Here is an 18,281-nt window from a genome sequence, read left to right as displayed (position 1 = left end):
CCGGCCACGGCGAGGGATGTGCCGTCGTACAACCGGATGACGCCTAGAGCGCCAAATCCGAGAAATACCATGGCCACGCGCATATCCACCTCTTGCCGCGATCAGCGCGTACAAGAGAATTTGCCGTGTCGTTCACGCGTGGGATGACCGTATCCCGTATGTACAGCGTGCATACTGCAGGCCGGCCCTTCTCATTGAACCAGCAACATCCCTAACGAATGATGCACGACACTTAAAGCCGGTGGACGCTGTCGATCGATGCAAGCAACGAGCATTGCTGCTGTAATTGGACGCGAGTAGTTCTCCGAACATCGGCCGTTATCAGATGAAAAAGATCTGCAGCGCCAAAGACGTAACCCTGCATGACTCCTACTCCATCGGGCAATTCCGCGCTTGCATCGATACCACATCATCAAATTTATCAGATGAAGCCTCATGACGCCGCCTTTCACGCTAGAATTATCTGATCCGCTAAGTGTGGGGATGCGTGTGCAGGGGCGGAGAGGCTTTCCTTTACGGCTAAATCGTGGTACTGCGCCTGATCCCACATTGGTGACATCGCCTCCGTGTTTACGTTAGGCGATGCGCAATACAGCCTGCATCGAGAAAGACACAATGGCGCGATATAGTGGGCCCTGTTTCTGCGTCGTAAGAGAAAACTATGACGCCGACGGCTGTCCGACCGAGGATGATGGGTCACTTGAAGCGGTCTGGTGTGCTCGTGCCGGAGATTCATCCTGGCGCGATGTGTGGAGAGCTTAGTTTGTGAGAGAGACGGAAGATCGTGTGTGAACTTGGTGGACTCGCGGCTTTACACTGCTTGGCTATTGCTACAGAAGTATCCGGGGTCTCCATCGGACTCGGAAACATACACGTCTTCCTCAGCTCCACATCTTCTCCAAAAATATATACCGACCTCGCCATGAAGAGACCACATAGCAGTTTGAGCGGCGACAAGATGCATCTTCGCAACGGCGAGCATGTATCAAACTTCAGTGGTGCTCCAGAGGAGCATGTTGCGAAGAAGGTGCAAAGCAATGGCGCCTCGAAGACGCACAAGCAGGCCGCAACCCAGAATGGCGACCATGACGTTCTGCATACGAACGGCCACAGCTCGAAAGCCAACGAGATTCGGGCATTAATACCCAGCGACCTCACCTCAGATGCCGTTGTGGATACCGTTCTGGCTGCATGGTCGGTACTCATACACCGATACCAGAGGGATGTCTTCCATCAATTCACTTGGGGCGCGGTCGATGGCCGTGATCGGGCTTCGCAAACCATCAACACAACCGACATCAACTTCGCCAGCCACCAAACAGCCGGGAGTTTGAAGTCACAGATCAGCAATGTGCGATCAAGGGACTATGATGCGCACAATGCTACTCTTTTCCTCAACGATGGATCATTACATGAGGTATTAACCAGCACAAGCATTTCTCTGACACGACTGACATGACCCAGTGGACTTTTGAAGTATCATTCAGAAGGGAGGGGGGCTCTCTCCATGCCACTTCAAGATGGCAGACGACGACCATGTCTCGCCACCAAGCCGTTTCGCAACTTCATTTCTTTGCTTCGATTCTTGATACCCTATTCAGCCACCCTGATCACACCCTCTCTTCCTTCATGCCTGTTACTGAAGAAGAACTCGATGAGCTCTGGAGTTGGAACTACCCCTTACAGCCAGAGTTGAGGTTCTGCATGCATGAGAAGGTTTCCGAGCAGGCTGCGCTCAATCCGGAGAAGATCGCCATCGAGGCCTGGGACGGCACCTTAACGTATCGTCAAGTCGAAGATTTTTCTACCGATTTGGCGCAGACTCTGCAGCTGCTGGACGACTCACCCCGTCAGATCATCCCAGTACTTTTCGAGAAGTCGCGATGGACCTCGGTTGCAGTATTGGCTGTCATGAAGGCCGGCGCATGCTTCGCGCTCCTTGATCCAGCACAACCAGAAGGTCGTCTAAGAGCAGTAGTGCAGCAAGTCAGTGCAAAGCTCTTCATCTCATCGAAAGCTCAGTCTACACTAGCTGCGCGTGTCGCACCATCGGCGACTATCATCCCCATCTCCTCGTCCAAGTTCGACAAGGTGTACTCTCCAGCTGCTGCGCAGCAACCGAAGACCACTCTCGCACCAGTATCACCTGACCAGCCGTTGTACATCCAATTTACCAGTGGAAGTACGGGTCTTCCGAAGGGATGCATCGTTACGCACAGTCAGTACACGTCTGGTGCGATACCGCGCGCTGACGCTGTGGGCTATCGATCGCATTCTCGCGTGCTGGACTTTGCGAGTTATGCCTTCGACGTGTGTATTGACTCAATGCTCTGCACTCTCGCTCACGGTGCCACGCTCTGCACACCTTCCGATGAGCGTCGCATGAACGACATGAGTGGCGCGATGCGCGACATGCGCGTGACATTCGCTGGCATGACTCCTTCGGTCGCTCGAACGCTGGACGTAGACATTCTCGACCACTTGGATTCCATCGCGCTAGGTGGCGAAGGTGTATCGACTAGCGATGCGATGTCGTGGGGTCAAAGAACCAGGGTCGTCAACGCCTATGGACCATCGGAAGCCACTGTTGGTGCCACCATCAACGACAACGTAGCCGCCAAACCATACATTACTATGGGAAAGCGCAAGGGATGTGCCATCTGGCTTACTGAGCCCGAAGACCACAACAAGCTCGTACCCGTAGGTGCAGTCGGTGAACTGCTCATCGAAGGCCCCATCGTCGGCGACGGGTATCTCAACAACCCGTCAAAAACGAAGGAAGTGTTCATCGAAGACCCAGAGTTCCTACTCAAAGGTAGCAAGAGCTACCCGGGCCGACATGGGCGCATCTACAAGACCGGTGATCTTGTACGTTTCGACCCTGATGGCAACGGTGAACCCATTTTCGTCGGACGGCAAGACCAGCAAGTCAAGCTCCGAGGCCAACGCATTGAGCTAGCTGAGATTGAGTTCAACATGCAGAAGCATCTCCCCGCAGACACTCAGCTCGCTGTTGAAGTCATCAAGCCCAGTGGAGGCGGCGAACAGACGCTCGTCGCTTTCCTCGTCGAGCAGAAAAAGAACGGTATGCGACATCTCGACGGAAACGTGTTCGGAAGCTTCACCACCAAGTTCCAGTCAGCTCTCAAAGCTATGACCAAGCAACTCGCCATCGATCTTCCCGGCTACATGGTGCCAAGCGCCTACATCCCGCTCTGGAAGATGCCACTACTAGTGTCATGCAAGACAGACCGGAAGCGACTTCGCGAGATCGGTACCTCCGTCACACGCCAAGATCTCAGGCGCTTCAACTCCGTCATCTCTGAGAAGCAAGAGCCTACCACCGAGACGGAGCTCAAGCTTCGGTCATTATGGGCGAAGCTTCTGGGAGGAGAAGCAGACTTCAGTGCCAACGACAACTTCTTCAGTATGGGCGGAGACTCGCTCCGAGCGATGAGGCTGGTTCCTCTTGCGAGAGAAGCTGGGTTGTTGCTACACGTTCCAGACATCATGCTGAATCCCACCCTGTCGGCCATGGCTGCCAAGGCAACACCGTTGTCGGAAGAAGCAACGAACGACGTACCTGCTTTCTCGCTGATTGGAAAGGATTGGGAAGCAAAGTCTGCTCAAGCCGAGACTGCCAAGCTCTGTGGTGTCGAGATTGACGAAGTCGAGGACGTTCTTCCTTGCACGCCGCTTCAAGAAGGTCTCATGGCCCTTTCGGCTAAGTTCCAGGATGCCTATGTCGCTCAGCGAGTTGCGACATTGCCATCAGCGACCGCTCAGCGCTTGAAGAAAGCCTTCGATGTCGCAGTTCAGGGCTCACCCATCTTGCGCACAAGAATAGTTAACGTCTCTGGCCGTGGTCTTTACCAGGTCGTCCTGAAGGACGGCAAACTACTGCGCGAGCATGGTCATGATCCAGCAGAGTATCTTCGACGCGACCGCGAAGAAGCTATGGATCTGGGCACTGCACTATTCCGCTACGGTCTGGCTCAAGAAGCTGGTAGCGACAAGACCCACTTTGTCATCACGATGCATCACGCTGTATACGATGGCTGGTCGATGCCTCTCGTGTTTGACCGTATCAACCGCGCTTTCAACGGCCTTACAACTGAGAGGCCTGTGTCTTTCAAGCATTTCATCAAGCACCTCACCAGCCTTGACCCAGCTGTAGCCCGAGACTACTGGAAAGAGCGATTGAACGGCGTCAACCCGCATCAATTCCCTCCTCTACCGCAGAAGGGATATGTCACCCAAGCCGACTCATTGCTCGAACACTACGTTACCGTTCCAACATCAGCGCACAACAAGCTCACTCTGGCAACTATCATCCGCGGAGCTTGGGCATTGACCTCATCATTGTACATGGGCCATCCCGATGTCGTGTTCGGTGAGACGTTGACAGGTCGTTCCGCGCCCGTACACGCGATTGTGGAGATCGAAGGACCCATGATCACAACCGTTCCCATTCGCGTCCGATTGAATCTCGACCGACCAATTGCTGAATATCTACAAGCTGTTCACGCGCAGACGGTGCAGCAGATCCCGCATGAGCACTTGGGCTTGCAGAACATCCGCCGACTAAGCAAGGACGCGCGTGTAGCATGCGATCTGCGCACAGGTCTTGTTTTGCATCCCAGAGAGGACGATGACGGTGCTCCTGTCGATATGGAGACTGCCCCTGCCAACACCTTCCTTCCCGCCGATGATGCGGAAGCTGCACGTGAAGCACTCAAGTTCAACACATACGCACTCATGCTCGTGTGCACATTGGACGAGAACGGCTTCTTGGTCATGGCCAGCTTCGATTCAAAGTGCATCAGCAAGGAAGCTATGGAGAGGGTACTTGTCGTGTTCAATCGCATCATCACGGCGTTCTTGGGTAATCCCGAGAGTAAGCTGGGCGATGTGGCTGTTCTCGATCCTGCCGAAGCTCGAGATGCAGAGGCGATGATGCCGCGAGATGTCATAAGCGACAGTGGTGTAGGCACCTCGCCAATCGACAGCCCGACTCAAGATGCCAAGTCAAAGGCGTCGTCGCCAAACGAGCAGAAGCTGTGCAGTATTCTCAGTCGCATCCTCGGTATGCCAGAGACGGAGATCAAGCCCAGCGACAGCTTCTTTGAACTGGGTGGTGACTCCATCGGTGCGATGCGTCTCGTGTCCGATGCGCGCGCACAAGGCTTGAACCTGACGGTGGCTCAAGTCTTCCAGAGCCAGTCTTTATCCGAGTTGGCGGCTTCGACCGGCAACGAGAAAGAAGATAAGCTGTTGGATGTCCTCAGCCGCATTCTTGGTATGCCCAAGAGCGATATCAACGGCAGCGACAGCTTCTTCGAGCTTGGAGGCGACTCCATCGGTGCCATGCGTCTCGTATCCGACGCACGCGCCCAGGGTCTCAACATCACCGTCGCGCAAGTCTTCCAAAGCCAATCTCTTTCCGAGCTTGCTTCGTCCGCGGAGGAAGCCAATGCATCGCAGACTAACGTGAACATCGATGCACCTTTCGCCGCGCTCGGTAAGGAAGCGTCGCTATACAGTGCTGATCGCATCGGTGCATACCTGCAAGACCAGACATGGCAAATTGCGGATATATACCCTGCAAGACCGCTCCAGCAACTCGCTGTCGAGGGTACCGTCGACCTGCCACGCTACTCACTTCGTTACGAACTCATCAAGTTCGTTACACCAGTCGATCGTCAGAAGCTCGAGCAAGCCTGCCAAGAGCTCGTGGCACGCAACGAAGTCCTGCGCACCGTTTTCGTCAAAGACGAGAGCAAGGTACTTGGCGTGGTGCTGTCATCTCTGCGGGTTCCCTACACCGAGATCGCAGTGCCAGACAACGAAGACATCAACACAGTCGTCCAAGCATTCACGAAACAAGACATCCAAGAACCCAAGCCGCACGGGTCGTCATTTGTATCCTTCACTCTCTTCACAAGCGCAAAGACCGGCGCCTCAACCCTCGTCTTCCGTATCTCCCACGCCCAATACGACGAGATCTGTCTTCCCATCCTGTACGAGCAGCTCTCCGCGCTATACGCAGGCACCGACGTACCAGAGACGATACCATTCAGCAAGCACGTAAACCACGTGGTTCTAGATAACATGCCAAAAGCCATCCCTTACTGGCGGAACCTCCTCTCCGGCTCCCAGATGTCTGTCATGAAGCCCGACATTCCGCTCACACACCGTGGCCCTGCGGATGTATACATGGAGTTTGATATCTCTGCCCGCCCGGCAAACATCACCATCGGGTCGCTGCCAACTGCTGCATGGGCGCTCGTTCTGTCACAGCGTCTTGGTCTCAAAGACGTAGTCTTTGGTGAGGTTGTCTCGGGCAGGAACATTGGCGCGGCGAACGCTGATCGAATATTTGGACCGACATGGCAGTACATTCCCTTCCGCGTACCGTTCAAGTCTAGCTGGACATACCTCGACCTGTTGAACTTCGTGCAGCACCAGCACATTACCTCCGCAGCCTACGAGTCCATGGGCTTCACGGAGATCGTGGAGAACTGCACGGATTGGGATGCGAAGAAGGTCAACTGGTTCGACACAGTGGTTCACCAGGCACCTGCTTGGGTTGAAGAACTGCCGTTCGGCAATGGTGTTGAAGCGAAGTTCGAGACGCTGTATCCGCATGGTGAGCCGCTGAGGGAGTGGAAGTGCCAGGCCTTTGTCAAGGACGGAGGAAAGAAGTTGGGTATTGAGATTGTTACTTTTGAGGAGTGGAAGGACGTTGCTAGGGGAGTGTTGAAGGAGGTCGGTGAAGCGCTGGAGTGCTTGATGAAGGGTAGAGCGGGAGAGAAGATCTTCGATGATGGGGAAGCAGTTGCTGAGGAGGGCAAGCAGAGCTTGGAGGATTTTGAAGGCGTGATGTAGATCGCATTGTGGTGTTTGGGTAGGCGTTAGTGTGATTGTAACCTTTTCCCATTTACTTCCTTGGAACTCTAATTTCTCTTGCTGGGTCGTGATTGTGTACGTGACTTGGCTCGATATCGCTCGTTCTTCCCTTGGTTTGCGTACCACGCCTCATCAGTTTCGTAATATTGTTGGGCATCATCCGCCGAGTACAATCACGCTGCGATTTCTTTTCCCCAGGGTCAATTTAGATGTATGTCGTGGCTCAGCGTTCCTTGACTAGGCACCATGGGGATATGAGTTCCTAGTGATGCAATGGTAATCGTCCGCGTAGCGTTACGCACGTGCTTGTCATTGAGTCCAAGTGTGACGAAGTTCATTTCGAACAGCGTCTTCGTGCTACAAAATTGGCTTTCGAGTCAGCGTAGGCGGGAATGAGGTACTGTGATAGCTACCGGATGGCCGTTTTGCCTTTGGTTATCATCTAACCGTGTCGCGTTACGCCCAGAGGCATCATACTTATGCCAGAGACATACCGTCCAAAGATTGCGTCTCAACATCTGCCATCTTCTCTTCGTTGATATAGGCTGTTATCGTCCATCGATCAATATACAATCCGCTACCATGAATCTTCTTCTGGCAATCGTCTCTCTTGCAGTCTTCGCGGCAGCAGCCCCTCCACTAGGGCTGAATAAAAGACAAGGAGCTCTTACCGGTCCTATCCCCGCTCAAGGCCAAGTCGAATGCGACGGCGAACCCGGTCGCACATATTGTTTCGACGAAGTCGTTTGGGGAAAAGGTACGTCATTTCTCTCGATACCTCGCCCAATCCGCCTCTTTGTAATCTCCTCTTCGTTCCTTAAAATACTAGGTGGATCGCAAGGCTAACCTCCTCAAGGCCAAGACTACCAAACACTCCTTCACAGTTACTGCCAAGGGGAATACGCCCATGACGCTCTGAGCTGCCACGGATGCATGCGCCAGCCGTTCCCAACTGACCTTTGCGACGCTGGGCCAGGAGCTTGGAATTCGGCGTTTTATTGTACCGAGGATGGCTACAAATTTTCGCATCGATGCCAAGATTGGTGTCAGGAAGGATTGTGTGTCTGATAGATGATGGCATGGCGCGTTGTGGTGGTTGAGTCCGCGAAAGGGCGGTGGTTGGGAAGAGAAAGCAAGGGGCTCTGTCCTTGCCCAAATGGGTTAGCTCGGTTGGCGGTGGACAAAGACAGGACCTGCACTCTCTTCTAGATCAATCCGGTATCCCATATCTCTTGTGATTTTATGGAAAACTGTATGCCGTCCTCATCCTACATCTTGTCTGTTTCTACCTAGGTATGCCCAGATAGCATATCGATGTCGGGAAGGAACGCGTCCTGGTCATGGCACGTGCTTTCGTGGCTAGCGTGCCCAGGTGATTGCCCAGCATTTCATCATGCCCCGCGTCTGCCTTGCGACCTTGATTACACATCAACCCTCCACATGTCACAGAACGCTATCGCATTGCTCTAGTGCGCGCAACCATCACGATGGACGCGGAAATACCACATCTCCCCGCGGAGATACATCGCCTTATTGCAGCATACGTCCATCGTGAGGATTTACCACACTATCGGCTCGCAAGCAAACAGTTGTGCGTGATAGGTACCGAAGAACTGTTCGGCACGATTGTTTTCCACTACAGTACTGCGAGTGTCGATCGCCTGCAGAAGCTCAGTTCAAATGAACGACTTCGAAGATGTGTCAAGACCATCTTCTGGGACGACAACTTATGGCATATTTATCGCGTCGAGGGCATGCACGAATGGAAAATGTACTGGGACTTCACAGCAGGTCGTCACCTGCCCCGACATCGCCGGAGCGACTCACAAGAGCTAGATAAGCCGTTATATGCTCAGCTTGCGGAGGACCGACGAGAGTGGGAGGCTTATGGTGACAAAGTAAAGGACGAGAGAATCGCAAGACAAAAGATGAGCCAGTTTGAGGCGCTTGGAAACTTTCAGAACTTACGTTCGATACACATGGTCAACGGCCAGCTTTCGCAGGCCCACCGAGGTGTGAGAAAAGTGGCACATGCGCTACCCCGCGCTTTACCCGTACCTCCCGTGTTGCGTAGAGGAGAAGGTATCAACTTTTTCTATGCTCTACCAGGGGTGGAGGCTTTCCGGACTATACAGCAATATTGCAAACCTTCGCTGAGAAAACTCAAGTTAGACAGAGTACAACTTGAGGCTTTCACCTCATGGGAGCCGGGCGAACTGCATTGTTTAACAAGTCTGGACATCACGATATTTGGATTCTCTGGTGATTGGCGCTTCCAAAGTACTAAATGGACGTTGGAACTACTAATGGAAAACCTGGAGATGTTCATTGCGTGCCTACCAGAGCTCGAAAGTCTCAAAGTTGGCCTGGAAAACGGGCGAGTGGAGACCACCGCACCACTTGCGAGCATCCGCCACGTTTTCGCTGCTGAAACTACATGGCCCAAATTACGGAAATTATCGTTGTCTGGTCTTTCTGCCACGCCGGAGACATTGGTGTCACTTCTCAGCAGACACAGCTCCACGTTGAAGGATCTCAGGCTACGCGACGTTTCCTGGAAGACAGGCCCAAACGACGCATCAGAAGAAAAGCACAAGGTGCCATTGAGGTCTATTCAGCATTGCGCATGGCCGCGGGTACTGCAAGAGATAGCAGAGTGCTTGTCGCTGAAGCGTGCGACTGTATCGGGAACGCTTGGTGAAAACGGAGATGTGCTTGGATGGCGACTGGACAAGAGGGACGATGAGCTCGCCACTGACGTTGAGAATTATCTCGTCAGTGGAGGGCAGTGCCCGCTGACGGCTCACAACGCTCACTTTGCGATCGACAATTGCGAACTCCCCCCAATCTCAATTGCATCATAGTAGCGATTCATCAAGCACGGAAAAGCTTATCCTCATGAGCTTTGATAAAAGGCTTCTCCTGAAGATCAACACGCCATTGTTCGTCAGGGTCGCGCATAAAACATCGCGTATATTCTTAGGGTGTTTTGCAGTAAGAGGCACTACAAGACAACTAGCTTTTGGCGATAATCTCCACGTGAGATACAGTCGGAACCTGCAAAGATGAGGATATGGGGTCGGTGTCTTACATGCCACCAGCACTGTTACAATATCGCCTGTTTCAGCCACTCTCATTACATGAAGGGGGCATGCGACCCAATCGTACCAGTCGCACATAGTCTCACAATCGAAGGGACGTTCTCATGGATACACATGTCATTCTAATAAAAATATTTACAGAAGCGCTAAGAACACGAAAAGGCGTAAACGGGCACTGCCACCCAAGCAACGCTATACACAAAAGCCAAACAAGTTCTAGTAGTTGTACTTGTAGCACAGTGTCGTTCCAGTGGTGTCGAGGACATCCCTGACCTTGACATCAGGACGGATACCGTAGACGTTGATGTTGGTGTCGAGGGTAAGGGCCCGGCCAGATGCGTCGTTGCCGTTGATGGTGTTGACACGAGCACCGTTGGCGTTCTGCCAGATGCGGAAGTTGCGGTCGACGAAAGCGTGGTGGAGCCAGAAGATGGGGTCGGCGGGCGAACCGTACGTGTCTTGCATGACAGCGCCGATGCCGTTGTGGCCCCAGGCGTGGGGGCCTCCCTCTGCGCATTGAGCCATACCGGCGAAGTCGCCGTAGGCGTTGCATTGGTTCACGTAGTCGGAGTTGCAGTATTGGGTCTTGGCGGCATCGCCGTTGCGGGCAAGGCAATGGGGCGTGTTGCCTGAACCGGGGCCAATGTTAATGGCAAGGTTGGCGAATGCCTGTAGAGTGTTAGTTGCTGGGTTATAGGAGGCGTGTCGGACAATGGGGTTGTACTTACGCCATTGGTTACACAGTTTCCGCCGAGGGCAATGCCTCCGAACCACTTGGCTGAGAAGATGGATGATGCCGAAAAGCGACCGGCGTACTTGGTCTCGTCGAACCAGGGCATGGTTTGGCTGAAGCCACATTCTGAGCGTAGAATGTCCTCGAAGACCCAGGTGTAGTATCGGTGCCAGAGCAAGAATTTGGAGTTTCCGTGCACGTTGGGTGTCAGGGTCTGGTGGAGGGCGACGAGGTCCTCATACCGGCTCTTGGCTGCGGGGAACTGGCCTGAGGGAGCGCGGCCCATCAAGCACTTGATGGCATCCACGAATTGTTGCTTGCTGCTGTCGGGGTAGGAGTCCCACTCAACGCGGACGCGGGGGTTGGCGCATGTTGCAGCGGCAGCGAGAGTAGAGACGCGGAAGTTTTGGTTTTGCGCAGCAGGCTCCTCTGGTTGTGTGGCATTGTGCTCCTCGAATATCCGCTTGGCATCCGCGAGAGGAACGGGCTGAACGAACTTTGGTGTCTCGGCGAAGATGTTGAGCGGGAGGGCCTTGATGAGCTTGGTCAGGGGAAGTTCCTGAGGAGATGGAAGCGCAGAAACGCTGGCTACAACAGCCAAGGTGGCGGACAAGATTGAGGTACGCATGATTAAGGTATAAGTATTAAAAAGGTACTAAGATCCCGATTGACAGTAGCAGGAAAGCGAAGGACAACAACCTAAAAGCGAATGCGGTTGCTTGGTGTGATTGTTGAGCGAGCTGTACAAAAAGATCCCGACATGCAGGACGGCCAGTCATCCTTATACCTGGGACCTGCATCTTCCGCCTTACCGCCCGACTATCCACAGCGCGCGCGCCTCGTACTGCAGATCATTCGCAGTGCGCTTGACGAGCCGTCTCACCAGCGACACCTGATGATCGGTCATGGAAATACGAAGCACGCATGTACCGTGGGCGTGAATTCGGCCTAGGCCTGCAACGTAGTATTGGAAAGTAAGTAAGCGTGCGCGAGCTACAGCAGAGGGAACAAATGATAAGTGGGAGGCTATACTGCTTTTGGGCCGTGGCTCATCAAACGCTGGCCGGGCGCCCAGGTCAGGCCAACCTCGGGCTTGACAGTCTACACACGAGGATAATGCTGCTTGCCGTGGGCTCCTGGGCCTGAGCCGACCCCGAGTTGCGCGGAAATTGTCAGCGCGCGCTGACGTGAACGAACTACTGTGGAGCTTGTCGCTTTTCCTGGGCTGCCCACGCTGCGTTCACGCGGCGGACCTGCCGGCTGCCGGAATGCAGGGCCGCCATGATTGGATGGCGCATCGTGTTTTTCTCTTCGCTTCCAGATGCCGTGCAGCCAAATATAGCTCTCAGGAACGCCCTCGGTATCTAGCAATGTCTAGTAATGCTCCGGTCAACATGGCGTCCGCCAGCGTGCCATACCTACTGTCATGCAGACTGTCACATCGCGCGCGGGTGAGTTGTCAATTGAATACGGCAGCGTCATCTTGCCAGAAGGATTTGCTAGTATCGCCCTTCGCCCGTTCAGCTGAGATTAGAATGCCACAATCCATTGTGTGACGGGAAGATAGCAGCCGTTGCCGTTGCAAACAAAGTGGCTGTGATTTGAAAGGGGGATCTGCGGCCAGCATGCACTTCCTGTCGCTAAACACCCAACCCCCAGCGCCTCACATAGAGGCGCTCCACACACAAGCGGGAATAACCTCGCACAAAGCATCCCGAACAATCCACTATCGCCTTATCACGCAAACTCCCCATCGCAATCTCCTCGCGCACAGGCTTATCGGCCGTCTATTTCGAGTGGCGAGCTCCACTTCGCATCGCGCACGCCTCCATGCCTCGTCGTACGAGGTCCAATTCCACAGTACGAAGGCAGCATGGTGATGATGTTGGAAAGTGCGTGAGGGCGAAGGAGGAATACGGTCTACCCCGCCAGCTACTCAGCGCTAGCCAGCGCCGACACGAGAAAAACAATAACACTACTGCTCGAGGGCTGAAGAAGGCTGAGCTTAGTACCTGCGAGGCGTGCGAAAAAAACCCATCCCGTGTAAGATTCTTTTTAGCAATCGAAACGGCGAGCCCGGAGTGCCGCTATGCTTCTTCACCGCCATACAACTCACCAGTGCAAACCCCAAGCAATGCCGCAACGGGCATGTGCCACATGAGCGAAGAAGAAAAACGTTCAATCTGTGTGTAGAACGCATGTTCGCGCTACTATAGGGCGTGTCTCAGCCTCATGGGACTGTTGTTCGGTTACACATAACCCACTAGCTAGAGCCTACCAGCGTCTCTACCAGCGGCAGCGTCCCCCAACGAGGAAAGTCACACGGCTGGGTTGGAGAACACCGGTACTGGTACCGCTCGCGATGCGTGCACGTGGCAAATCGAGCATATGATGCTTTTGTGCTCTCATCAGCAATGTAACCCGCGCTACGCCTCGCAAGCATTCGTAGTCGACCCAGATGGTGTTTTGGAAACCGAGTACTCTCTGACGCCTGTGGGAGAAGGATTCTGTCGCTGCGCGGTGATCAGCGGTCTCCGCGATCTAGGTCTGAGAAGCCGAGAACTGTATATGCTTCTTCGTACAGGGCTTCTTTTTTTCCGTTGCCACGCTGCGATCAGCAGTTTTGGTTGGCGCAGTGATGCTGGGTTTGGGAAGCCGAGCATATACTGCGGCGCATGCTTCTCGATATTTTTCAACATGGACCTGTTCCTGCCACGCTGAACTCCGCAGTTTCGGTATGCGATGCATTGTCTCGATATGGAGTCGTCATCTTCTATGAGGTGCGCATTGAGCCTGTAGTGGTCGATTTCATTACGTCTTACAGTCGTAAGACTCGTCGCATTCACCTAAAATGTCAAGTTACACGACAGCCTATACATTGTTCAATTTGTTCGGACGTTGGTTTTGAAGTGCGTCAATACAAGACATGGTTTACCCGGAGGCCGAGATTGATGACATGAACCTTGCTTCCGATACTTTCGGTGACATGTCGGGTCCCTCCCTTCCGCTATGTCGACATCTGCCGCAACCCGCCGTAAGACCTAACAAGTGCATCAGCACTACGGCAATGGGAAGCGCATCTCACTCAGCCCTGGTCATGTCTTAATCAGACTGCACGCCGTGTGACCCTGACCGAAAAGTCCTCCATAATCCACATCCCGGCATTGTATATCTTCGCCGCTTCGTGCGGATGTACGATCGAGAAATCGAAGCGCCTCAGTAGCTCGACAAAAACTTTGTTGAATTCCATCAACGCGACGTTCTGGCCCAAGCACTTGTATTTTCCGTAGTGAAAGACTAGGTCCACGGTACTGGCCATGTGCGCAAGACGTGCAGGATCTTCCGAAGCATCCAGCCAGCGTTCTGGCCTGAAGAGCTCAGCATCTGGACCGAAGATATCTGTAGAGTGCTGGATGCTGAGATAGGAAGACCCAATTTGCGTGCCTGCAGGAATGAATTTGCCGGCAAGGATATCACCGCCTGCAGGAACGGCTTTGAAGTTCGACCCACTGGCTGGAGGCAGAATGCGCAGGCCCTCTTTGATAGTAGCCTGAAGGTACGGTAGCTGTCGCGCCTCAGCATCCGTAATAGGCGAAGAAATCGTCCCAGCAGCGATACCGTCGTCGATCTCCGCTTGCAGTCTTCTATAAGAAGACGCATTGGCCAGCGTATGCAGCATCACAGCGCGAATTGTAGACGCCGAAGTATCGCTACCAGCGATAATCTGCAGGAGCGCCTCGCTCGATGCTTCTTCCGGCGTGAGACCATGACGAATAAAAGATCCGAGCATGTCGGACTTTGGCTTGGACTCCTCGGATGCAAATCTTTCCGCAACCGCTTTCCTTGCCACGTTGATGAAGGCCCCGAAGCCGAGCTTGTCGCTCTCTTTGGGAAGCACACCTCTCAACAGGCGCGAGTGTAACAGATTCGCCAGCCAAGGTACGTACGAAAGCGCCATCATGACGGGGACGTATGTCGTCGTGATCTTGATGTAATCGTGTAGATCAACGTCTTGCTTCAGATACCCCATCGGCTTCCCGAATGCCAGTGCGCTGATGACGTCTAGGGTGAAGTACTGCGTTTTGAGCGCTAAATCCATAGGCCGGTATTCAGTCGCGGTCGAGATATACTTCGTCTCGATTAAATCGATGAAAGCGGCTACCTGTTCATCAACAGTGCCTTCCATAGACTCATTCTCCTTCCCAGAGTAGCCAGGAGCCATCTTATTCCTCAACTTCAAATGCGCCGCCTCGTCGCGCATCGAAAAGAGATTGTCGCGTCCAGGCTCCAGCTTCATCGCATCGTACCATGGCCCCCGTGTGTATTCAGACCGCACTGCCGTTGTTCTGCGCACGATATCTGGATCGCTGGTGACCAGATCGGTTGGACTGACGCGTACCAGCGGGCCATATTTGTCGGTTAGTTCTTTCGTCGCGAAAGGCAATTGTCCTCTGAGCGATTTCGATATGATCCAGTAGGTAGAGATTGATGCCCAAAAGGGTCCGGGGATGTGCGATAGACGGTACCATTGCAGTGCGACGCGGGTTAGGTATGTAAGTAGTAGTGCGGTTGGTACGCCAATCGCGATGAGGCTGTTGTAATTGCTCAGCGTGGGGCTGGCCCCGCCATCGTCAACGCTACCCGCCATTCTACGACGGAATACACTGAAGGAGGAGGAATACTGTACGATGCGGATCTCGTCTCGCGACGCATCATATATGTCTTGCCCATTGCATTGCTGGGCGTAAGCATGTTTTGTCGTGCATTATCGCACGGCAGGCATCTCTCGCTGCTTGAGTCCCTTCCCGTACTAGCCTGCAGACAGGCACATCGCACAAGGTTTACACCCAACCGCTCAGCGCGGACATGCCAGGTAAAACCTTTCGTTACTATTCAGTAGTTCTGTTGAAAAAGAGGGTGAGGTCTACATCTCCTCAATTACTCAGAATCTTGTGCAGAAGCACGCGCGCGTGTTTGCCAGTGGTGATGGAAGGCATGAGTTGTAATCATTGCATACTGACAATCACAAAATCGATCCCAAAGCAGTACCCCGCATGACACCGAGTTCAATCCCCTGCTACTCAATATCGATCGCGTCATCGTGCGTGAGGTCAAGTTCATCAAGAGCCCACGTTGTGAATTTGAACGCTACGAATGATGTTGCCAACGCCTTGAACTCAAAAACACAGCACCCCATCATGAAATCGTCAACACACAAAAAAAGGAGAAACCTCGACGCCACACCTACTTGTACACTGTTTCGCAAGACGATACACCTTCCAACCGTACTGAGCCGAACACCAACGTAGATCTTGCACCAATCAATTGTGTCGCACGTCGTTCGAATCAGGCAACTCCTGAGCTACCGGAGCCGTGTACATCTCCTGAGTACCCGAATAGAACTCATTGTTCTTTTTCTCTGGCTGACCATATGGAGCTGGCATTGGTGATAGCGCCGACATTGGTGACAGCGCCGACATTGGTGACATCGGCGAGCCATACGCGTGTTGTTGCGGCGTGGGAAGACCATCATCCGGAACGATTTTACGGTTGTGTTTGCGTCGGAAACATAGGAAGAGGACAATAGCGAGGATAGCTATACCGCCAAGTGCAGCGCCGATCCCGATACCTGCTTTGGCAGCCGTTGACAGCCCTTGCTCAGATCGTGGCTTACTCCCTGATGTGCTCACATTGGTGTCATTAGGTGAATTCGGCTTCACACTTTCAACGACACTCCAGTGTCCCGCCCAGCTCTGGTTGAAGTAGTTCGTCTTTTCGCTGTCCCAGTAGTCTAGAGTCGTTGCTCCGTCGGCAATGTCCGTGAGCTGATCTCCTAGGCCCTGACCATTGAAGCCTGGTCCTGGGGCTTGACCCAGCCATGTGATCTGCGAAGCCCAGTTGCGACCAACGTACGCTGCTTGGAGGAACGCACGGCCTAGTCTATAGCGATCATCCTCGTTTGTAGGCGTGTAAGAGTGGCAGGGAAAGTAGGGTGTCGGCTTTTCGACGATAGGTGTGTCAAGCGTGAGGTTGAGTAATGCGAAAGGGACTTTGATCGTGACGTTGAGGCTAGCTCCAGAGCCAGGGGGGAAGGTAAAACTGAGGTATGCGGGAGAAGTGACGATCTTGGTGTAGTTTGGGTCGTCGGTCTTCCAGAGAAAGTATTTCGTGGTTGGATCGTACTTGATCGGAAGTACTTTGGCAAGGCCTTCGCATGTGTTGTCCGGCAGTGAGAGGTACGGATTACGAGGGTCGATGATGACTTGTTGGGCCTTGCCTGTCTCGCCAGTGTCGGCGACGAGCAGATTACTGATGCTGTCCACTTCGAAGGGTGATTCGCCAAACTCAACCCCGATTCCAATGTCAAGAAGGTCGACTTTATCCTGGTCTCGAAAGGACGTTGGAGGACCTATAACGCGACCTTTGTTGTAGCCACCGAAGACCAGCGAGCCAGGGTAGTCAAATGCAGCCGATCCGATATGTAGCAGGTACGAATATGAACCGATGATGCCATCCTTGTATAGCTTGCCGTTATAAACGTTGAGTGATACGTCGTACCCCGCAACAGTGTCGCTCTCCGAGAAGGTCTGCACTTGCTCTCCGCCCCCAAGACCCAAGTAGCCGAGCCTCATCCCTGACACCTTGCCATCAAAAGCCGTGATGTTTCCCGAATTCGTATGCATGATTGAGGCGTTCCATACTGTCGTGCCGCGGATCGTCAAGGCTCGATCAGTGTAGTTCGCGGGGCCCGCAATTAGACCGAAAGATGGAATCTTGACAGTAGGGTGCCACCCACCCAGTGGGAGGAAACTTGTTGCACCAGCATCTGGCTCCCATGTGCCTCCCTCACCACAGGTACTATCAGGGAAAGGATCGCAAGCCGATCGGCTGAAGATGAAACTCTCGAACGATCCTCCCGGATAGACGTCGACGTCAGCGTGGTTCTGACCTCCTATTTTCAGATTGGTGTCGTTGCCTCCGACCGTAATTCGCACAGCTTGCCATGGCCCATCGGGTCCATACTTCTTGTCACTCCATGGCACATCGAGGTGGCTCTGCGCAGTCGAGCGAACTATGAAGAAGACCAGGAAATTGACGCCTATTTGGAGGAAAGATCGTGAAGACATCGAACAGCGTGTGACTATGGTATGATGAACAGTGTGATAAGTCGTAACAGGATATCTTACGACCAGTCATGGCCTGCTATACATAGTCAATGCGAGCCGGTGTGTAGAAGTGACCCCACCCGTCAGTGACACGAGCCTTCCGATCCATGTAGGTTGGAACGGATAACAACCTACATGGCGTTTCGAATGAAGTCACGGGCGGGGCCCGAAGTTTGCACGATTGGTCGAAGATGCTGTTCTCGGTGCATACATCGGTCCTGAAGTACTTTAACAATAGCATTGTGCATCGCACAGGATGTACTCCGCCGACAATGTAACCTTTTTGTTGTCGTCATGCGGTCATTTCCCGACAGCATGTAGTCAGCCTTCGTCTTGGGGTGTGCCTTGCTGCAAGCAATCTCGCCCGCAGTG

The 18,281-nt window shown here is 53.5% G+C and overlaps 4 protein-coding genes across 4 annotated transcripts; 1 reads left to right on the top strand and 3 right to left on the bottom strand.

The window, feature by feature from the left end:
* Positions 1-922: 922 nt before the first annotated feature.
* NPS6 (NRPS) lies at positions 923-6,888 on the top strand (the record flags this gene model as incomplete). The annotated part of the gene is made up of 2 exons (XM_049381108.1): positions 923-1,417; positions 1,465-6,888. 2 exons carry the CDS (start codon positions 923-925, stop codon positions 6,886-6,888), a joined length of 5,919 nt encoding a protein of 1,972 aa, XP_049229134.1.
* Positions 6,889-10,226: 3,338 nt separating this feature from the next.
* Positions 10,227-11,371, bottom strand: J4E87_009531 (uncharacterized protein; the record flags this gene model as incomplete). The annotated part of the gene is made up of 2 exons (XM_049381107.1): positions 10,227-10,679; positions 10,739-11,371. The coding sequence occupies 2 exons, from the start codon at positions 11,369-11,371 to the stop codon at positions 10,227-10,229; spliced, it is 1,086 nt and encodes a 361-aa protein (XP_049229133.1).
* A 2,478-nt stretch (positions 11,372-13,849) lies between these two features.
* Positions 13,850-15,526, bottom strand: J4E87_009530 (uncharacterized protein; the record flags this gene model as incomplete). Its single annotated transcript, XM_049381106.1, has 2 exons — positions 13,850-15,481; positions 15,518-15,526. The coding sequence occupies 2 exons, from the start codon at positions 15,524-15,526 to the stop codon at positions 13,850-13,852; spliced, it is 1,641 nt and encodes a 546-aa protein (XP_049229132.1).
* A 538-nt stretch (positions 15,527-16,064) lies between these two features.
* Positions 16,065-17,870, bottom strand: J4E87_009529 (uncharacterized protein; the record flags this gene model as incomplete). The annotated part of the gene is made up of 1 exon (XM_049381105.1): positions 16,065-17,870. The coding sequence occupies one exon, from the start codon at positions 17,868-17,870 to the stop codon at positions 16,065-16,067; it is 1,806 nt and encodes a 601-aa protein (XP_049229131.1).
* Positions 17,871-18,281: the final 411 nt, after the last annotated feature.

This window comes from Alternaria ethzedia (assembly GCF_023757985.1).
Source record: "Alternaria ethzedia strain BMP 0044 chromosome Unknown scaffold_36, whole genome shotgun sequence".
In the NCBI taxonomy this organism is placed as follows: Eukaryota; Fungi; Ascomycota; class Dothideomycetes; order Pleosporales; family Pleosporaceae; genus Alternaria; species Alternaria ethzedia.
Note: the sequence above shows the minus strand (reverse complement) of the source record. Positions and strands in the feature narration are given on the sequence as shown.